Genomic DNA, 6,916 nt, shown 5'->3' with positions numbered 1-6,916 from the left:
TTATCACCAGTATGGTGACCAAACAGATGACATCATCTTTGCTGGAGTCCATCAAGTACTGCAGTGGGAATGCAGTGGCACTGCTGATGTCCGGGGTGATTAAGAGCTCCCTCAGATGGCCAGAGCTGCTGGGGATACACTCCTCCTTCTCTTCAATGTCAATCCCATCTCCCTTTGGTACCAAAGAGGTTCCCTTGCTGGTGAAAGACAGAGTGGAGGATCGAACAGAGGCTTTAGCACTCGGTGGTCGGCTGCTGTCAGTCATTGGACTGTTACGATGCAGGGGTTCATCTGTGTGTGCCATCATCTTTGTCTTTAGGTCACTTGTAGAAATCTCTGGCATTTTAGAGTCCCTGGTGTTGATGCAGGAGCTCCTGACGATGGGGCAGGTCAGATCAAAAGGAACTTTGTCAGGGATGGGAGTGCCAGGGAGGTTGATCTCTAACTCACACTCTGACCTAGGACCCTTTGAAGAGCTGGACAAGGAACTCCGACCATTTAAAGAAGTGGATAAAGATGACCAGGTTCTAGGGATGTCTTGGCAGACTTGTTCACTGTCATCCTCACTTTTCTCAACCTCCTTCAGCATAGTTCCTACCATATCATTGATCTGAAGAAGCTCCCTGGAATCCTTCATTCGCCCTAAGTTTGAGATTTCACTCTGGATAGCAACCAGGATTTCCCCAAGGGTCTCGTTGGAAGAAGCCTTTTCTGTCCTTTCGGATCCGGATGACTTCAGCCCTGTGAAGAAGTCCTTAAGTGTGTTCTTCATACTGACGCAGATGGTCTTAGCTGTTGACCAAAGCGTCTCCTCTGATATTTTAACACTGAATTCAGTATCATCCAGTTGGGAGCCCCCGTGGGAGCACTGTGAAACTCTCCCACTTCTTTCCAGTAGCACAGTGTCAGTGGACTCATTTTTCTGGAAAATAGTCACCATTCCTTTGACAAAGGTTTCCACTAATCCAGAGGCTGTATTCTCAGAGGACATGGATTCTGAAAGGACATGGATCTCTGATGGTGAGCTAGATGATAAGCCAGCCTGCAGACTTTTCTGAAGACCAGTATGGCTGATCCGTGTGATAAAGGAATGACTGGATCTCATCAGCACTTTACTCACTGCCTCTTCTGCCTGAGTCTGGAAGTCATTGCTAGAGAGCTTCTTAATGCTCTGAGACTAGTAGAGGACTCTGTGATTCTGGCACTCTCTTCTGAGCTCAGTTGAGAATATTGAGTACTCACACTCAAGTCTTCATTGGGTGAGGGTGACTGGGAAATAGTAGCTTTGATAGGACACCATCAACAAACCAACAAGCCTCTAGGGACTCATCAGATGAACTGACAATGGCCAAGGATTTACTCTCCACTTTTGATAACTCTGACTTGTAGATGGAAAAAACACTGCTAAGAACTTCTTGAGTACTGGTGTCCAGATTGGAGAGACAGAGAGCTGGTATTGGTTGGCTCTCACTGGGAACTCTACTAAGTTCGGTGCTGGGTAACTGGACCTCAACAGTTGAAACAGTTGCCTTTTCCAGGGTGTATGAAGACTCCTGAAGAGAATCATCCTTAGCCACACCTTCTCGAGCGGATAGAGTTAAAAGGTCCCTCAGCTTTGCTCGTATACGGCCGTAGAGTGTGCGGGCTAGAGAGAAGGTTATCATCTGTGAAGATCCTGTTTTGTGGTCATTTACAGGAACTGGCCAATCAACTGCTTCACATGTGCCTTCAAATGATGCTATCGTCTCCATGCCTCCCACAAATGCCTTAACAATCACTGTGGCAGTGGAGGTTACAGGTGTCAGGACTGTGCATGTGTCAGGGCTGTGCAGCTGGTATTCAGGGGAGCTTCAGTAAGGCTAGGAGCAGCACAAGAAGGCCTAGAGGAAGGAGCCATGCCAGAAGAGCTGCTGACTTTCCTTGTAAGGATGGTGCTCACCGCCTTCAGGGCTTTAGACTGAAAGTTGGGGCTAGAGAGGGTCTGAATCTTTCTGGCCACCACACTGGTAGAGGATCCAGTCTCTTTGAGAAAGTGAGTGGTCCCTTCTTTCCCAGATGGACACTCAACATCAAGGACACATTGAAGATTGGTCAGAAATTTGACCCCAAGATTGTCATCTCTTGGCCAGATCCAATAGGATGTTGAAGTCCTGTGCCATTTTGTCCATTGTGCCGACAATGGCATCCAGCACATCATCGGTCACAGGGTCCATGAGGGGCTCGATAAACCCTACCCACTCTGGCTCAGACGTTTGGCTCTGTAGCTCACCCAGGATCTGCATCGAGGCTACCCGAATGACCTCCTTGCCTGCTGCTATGTCCTGACTGTCCATAGGGGGGCAACCTGACTGTCCATAGGGGGGCAACACCCCGGGCTGGCCTGAATGGCCGCTGAGATGCCAGAGTTAAGCTGGTGTACTACCTCCCCCACGATTGCACAGCTCAACTCGGAGGAGCTGGAGGAGGTGGGGTTGGAGTGACCCTCAACCAGGGATATCAGGAGGCTCTCTTCCGTTACCGCAAAAAGAGCCTTTAGAGGCTCCTCCATGAGGGGAGCCTCTTTAGTTGCAGGCAAGCTCTGCAATGAGGTCTGGGACCTTGAAGATAAACATCCAATCACCACTTATGCCATGCAAATGTGACCAACTGGTATCTAATCTGGGTCATTAGTGAGCCTGATAACCAAATTAGAGCAATGATGGTTTACTTCTCATACCACCGTAGTTCTAGAAGCCTAAAGCCAACTGACACAATTTTTTGCCAGATTTGTATGTTTGTACGATATCAGAATATGATTAATTCTGAAAGCCATGTACCTGATCTATTTATTCATAGATGACTTAATGGCTTACCCAGTTAAAAATGACTTTCACCTGGACCCACCCACTCAGTGGCAACATTTCTGACCAGAACTTAAAACTACAAGGTGTGAATTCCAAGTTAATAATTTATGATAAGTATGGGTCAGGTCTTGCAATTATTAAGTTGAAATATTGCTGTGAACATACCTTTTAGGGGAACAGCATGGTGATGAGGTTCTGCGAGTGGATTTTTGTCGGCACCCTGCACTGCCATTCCTCCTCCTCTCCTTAGTCCAGTAGTTCATCTCACTGATCAGCAGCCTTTTCTCTCTCTCATCCACACTGCCTAAGGAATCCTCAGACCCTGTCAGAGAGCACTGGGATTCTGGGGAGGTTGCCCCACACCTCAGGTTCACCCCCATGATACGAGCTAGCGCTGGTAGGAGAATGCGGAGGGCTGTCTGGGTCACGACTTTAACAATCTTCAGACACAGCATGGAGAGCTGCTCGAATGTGAGCTATGGCCAACAAACAGAGTAATGTTTTTGTCAATCAAGCAATTCCATGACACCATTCCCTATATAGCGCACAACTTTTGACCAGAACCTTATGTGGAGAGACTTACGTTATTTTTCATGCCATGCTGAATCACTCTCCATTGGCTAGAGAAAAGAAAAGAAAGGAAACATATTTTACCTGCACACTGATGTTGAGTTAGTGGAGTCACTAGATAGACATGTTAGGGAAAATAAAAGTGTATTTAATTAAGCTATTAGCAAATACATGAGACATTTTGTTCTTGATTTACAGGAAGAGTTAGGGGTGTGGTTATAGTGATGTTAGGTGTAGTGTCTAAAATCCCATTTGTGGTTAGAAGGTGCACTATGACTATAAATTCAGAGGTGTTGTATGTGAGGTTGGAAAAAGACATGGGACTTGCTCATCAGTTAGACTCCTCAGGAAGGAGAGGAGGATTGGGGCACAGCATGTCTCAATCTTGAGAGAAGGCATTAGAGTCCTCTGAGCCTCCTTCTCCAGCTGCTCAATGATAGATCCCCTTTCCCGGAAACCACACCCGGGTGTCTGAGAAGACTCTGGGAAACCGCAAAGAGAAATCTAAAGTTGAATCTGAACTTGATCCCTAATTTCCTTCACCTTTAGTGATTTGATTGCACTGGACAGGTAAAAGCACATCTCTCTGCGGGCCTCCACTATATTGCTTTCACCTATATAGATACTATCTTCTCAGATTAGTGCTGATGAATTTGAACACAACCTGCACCCAACATGAAGTAATCTCGGACCTGCACCTATGCTGCTGTCCTCCTCCACGGAAGTCTTCTTGGCACGGCCACTGGACTTACGTTTAGCCTACATGACAACAGATTATAGGTCTCATAGCAGATCTAAGGTCAGTGTAGCGTCTCCTCCTAATGCTTTAAGGCTAGGATTTAGTGATAGGCACAGATCTAGGATTAGTTTACTAAGTAGGCAGAGCATGTGTAAAAGACAGCGTCCTTCATATTCTCCACAACCTTATATTGGTCATCCGGGGGATCCTCCCATTTCACGCTCTGGTGGATAAATGAGAGGTCAATATCAGTCCTAGGTTGTGACTTTTGTGAAAGAACTTATTAGCTCCTATTCGACTTACGTTTAGCCTACATGACAACAGATTATAGGTCTCATAGCAGATCTAAGGTCAGTGTAGTGTCTCCTCCTAATGCTTTAAGGCTAGGATTTAATGATGCCTAAGTAGGCAGAACATGTGTAAAGGACAGCATATGTCTTACCTTGCCTCCTGTCCTGTTCTTGTTGGTCTCATGTGTCCCTGTTTCATCCTTCATATTCCCCACAACCTTATTTTGGTCATCCGGGGGATCCTCCCATTTCACGCTCTGGTGGATAAATGAGAGGTCAATATCAGTCCTAGGTTGTGACTTTGTGAAACAACTTATTCGCTCCTATTTTAAACAAAACAGCAATAGTGGTCAGATTTCAGTCCATGGATCAAACCAGTGAGACCTATTGGTTTGGTAGTGACCTACTATATTGTTAGTAATTTCTCCTCTAAACTCAAAATAGGCTAAATGAACCATACCTTGCTGTCATCTGACATGATGTGTAGCTTATTGTTGTAGGCTGTTCAGAGGAAATACTAATACCTCCTTTGAAAAAACGTCAGTGAACCATCGGCAGACAACTGTGAATATGAACATCCTTGAATTATGCCAAAGCATTGTTGAATACTCGATTCCGATTGGCCGAAGCCAGGGCATTCTTCAAAGATGTCATACACACATGATGTCACAATTAGGCCTAAGTTTAATGTCTATCTGAACTGTCAATGTCATTAGAAAACAGATCATAGCTTGTCAAAGTTCTGCCAAACAAAAATATTTGTAAGTGCTCGTTTTTGCGTTTAATTTATGGTTTATCAAGCATCCTTATTCATCGCCATGCACAAAAACGTAACTCGCTGCCATCCATTAGCTATAATTCTGAGGTTGCAAAACTGCAAAACTAGGACATGCAATAAATTATAACCACTTGCACCTAGAATAATTTAAAATCAATGATGTTCAAGGGGGCTTGAACAATTTCAGCACTGTGGAGCTGTCCACTGCATAGAGCTGACATGTTTCTTGGCGTCAGGGGACCGTGCCATGGTGCTGAAATGTTTCGAGTCTGGGCAGCACCTGAGACCGCGGCATGGTGCTGAAATGGAGCAGGGCTCAGTTCTATGGGTATCTCATGTGGATTTTTCTGCTAACCTATGTATAACGATACTATAATTACATTATTTTCATCCATCCGTCAACACAAATGACATGTCAACGGTTCCCAAATAATAATTCAATGAAGCCAAGCCGAGATGTATGGTTCTTCATCCAGAGGACGAAGCACCATTGTATCATCTAAAACCTTCAGAGAGATCCCTTAAAACTGTAGTATAAATTCTCCACATCTGTTCTGGTAGCTAGGTTAATTTAGAGAGACATGGACAAATCCAACACATAGCGTTTCTACTGAGTCCTGCTTAGAGGTGACTGACCATCATGTTGCTAGTTGTAATGACGCTTTTAAAACAAGAATAGTTATTTGTAATTGCTCTGGGAGCTAATTATTGCAGAGCCCAGCTACACATCCTGCTCGCTGGGCTCATTATGGACAGCCAATGAGCAGTTCAGGTGAAAAAGTCAGCCAGATCTGATCCCTATAACATACATGATACTAGGATCCTGTAGCAACCTACCGGCCTGCACAATCCTCCATGGCACGAATGCTACACGCTCAATATGGTATGCCAGCATCCCACAACAATTCCCCAATTGGAATTACTTGCCTAGACTTCCAATCATACTTATTTTCTAATATCAACCATAGTTTCTGCACTTAAGGCAGACTTGCCATTAGAACAAGATGGAATTAGGACAACTGTAATAAACGTAGGCTAAAATTAACCTTACCTGGCTGTTGTCAGCCATTTTGTGTAGCCCGTTAATTAAGGCAGACTTGCTATTAGAACAAGATGGAATTAGGACATCTGTAAAGCTCGTTAAACGTAGGCTAAAATTAACCTTACCTGGCTGTTGTCAGCCATTTTGTGTAGCCCGTTAATTATGGCTCTGCGCCTCTGATACTGCAGCTATTCTGTAACTGAACCTCTTGGATCTACCCATCCCGGATCCGGGAGAATTGTCATCAACTTACAGTAATTAGCATAACGCAACGGACATAAATATTACTCGAAAATATTTCGTATTCATGAAATCACAAGTGAAAAATATTGAAACACAGCTTAGCCTTTTGTTAATCACCCTGTCATCTCAGATTTTGAAATTATGATTTACAGCCAAAGCAAGACAAGCATTTGTGTAAGTTTATCGATAGCCTAGCATAGCATTATGCCTAGCTAGCAGCAGCCTACCTGGTCACAAAAATCAGAAAAGCAATCAAATTAAATTGTTTACCTTTGATGAGCTTCGGATGTTTTCACTCACAAGACTCCCAGTTAGATAGCAAATGTTCCTTTTTTCCAAAAAGAGTATTTTTGTAGCCTAAATAACTCCGTTAGTTCTTCACGTTTGGCTGAGAATTCGACCGGAAATTGC

The 6,916-nt window shown here is 44.4% G+C and overlaps 1 protein-coding gene across 1 annotated transcript; it reads right to left on the bottom strand.

Moving 5' to 3' along the window:
* Positions 1-2,114: 2,114 nt before the first annotated feature.
* On the bottom strand, positions 2,115-4,920 carry LOC121846311. Its single transcript, XM_042320156.1, has 7 exons — positions 4,903-4,920; positions 4,595-4,699; positions 4,106-4,172; positions 3,742-3,895; positions 3,427-3,463; positions 3,063-3,319; positions 2,115-2,391 (listed from the first exon to the last, which is right to left on the bottom strand). The coding sequence occupies exons 1-7, from the start codon at positions 4,918-4,920 to the stop codon at positions 2,115-2,117; spliced, it is 915 nt and encodes a 304-aa protein (XP_042176090.1).
* Between the last annotated feature and the right edge of the window lie 1,996 nt (positions 4,921-6,916).

The sequence above is a fragment of the Oncorhynchus tshawytscha genome, linkage group LG04, assembly GCF_018296145.1.
Source record: "Oncorhynchus tshawytscha isolate Ot180627B linkage group LG04, Otsh_v2.0, whole genome shotgun sequence".
NCBI classification, from domain to species: domain Eukaryota; kingdom Metazoa; phylum Chordata; class Actinopteri; order Salmoniformes; family Salmonidae; genus Oncorhynchus; species Oncorhynchus tshawytscha.
Note: the sequence above shows the minus strand (reverse complement) of the source record. Positions and strands in the feature narration are given on the sequence as shown.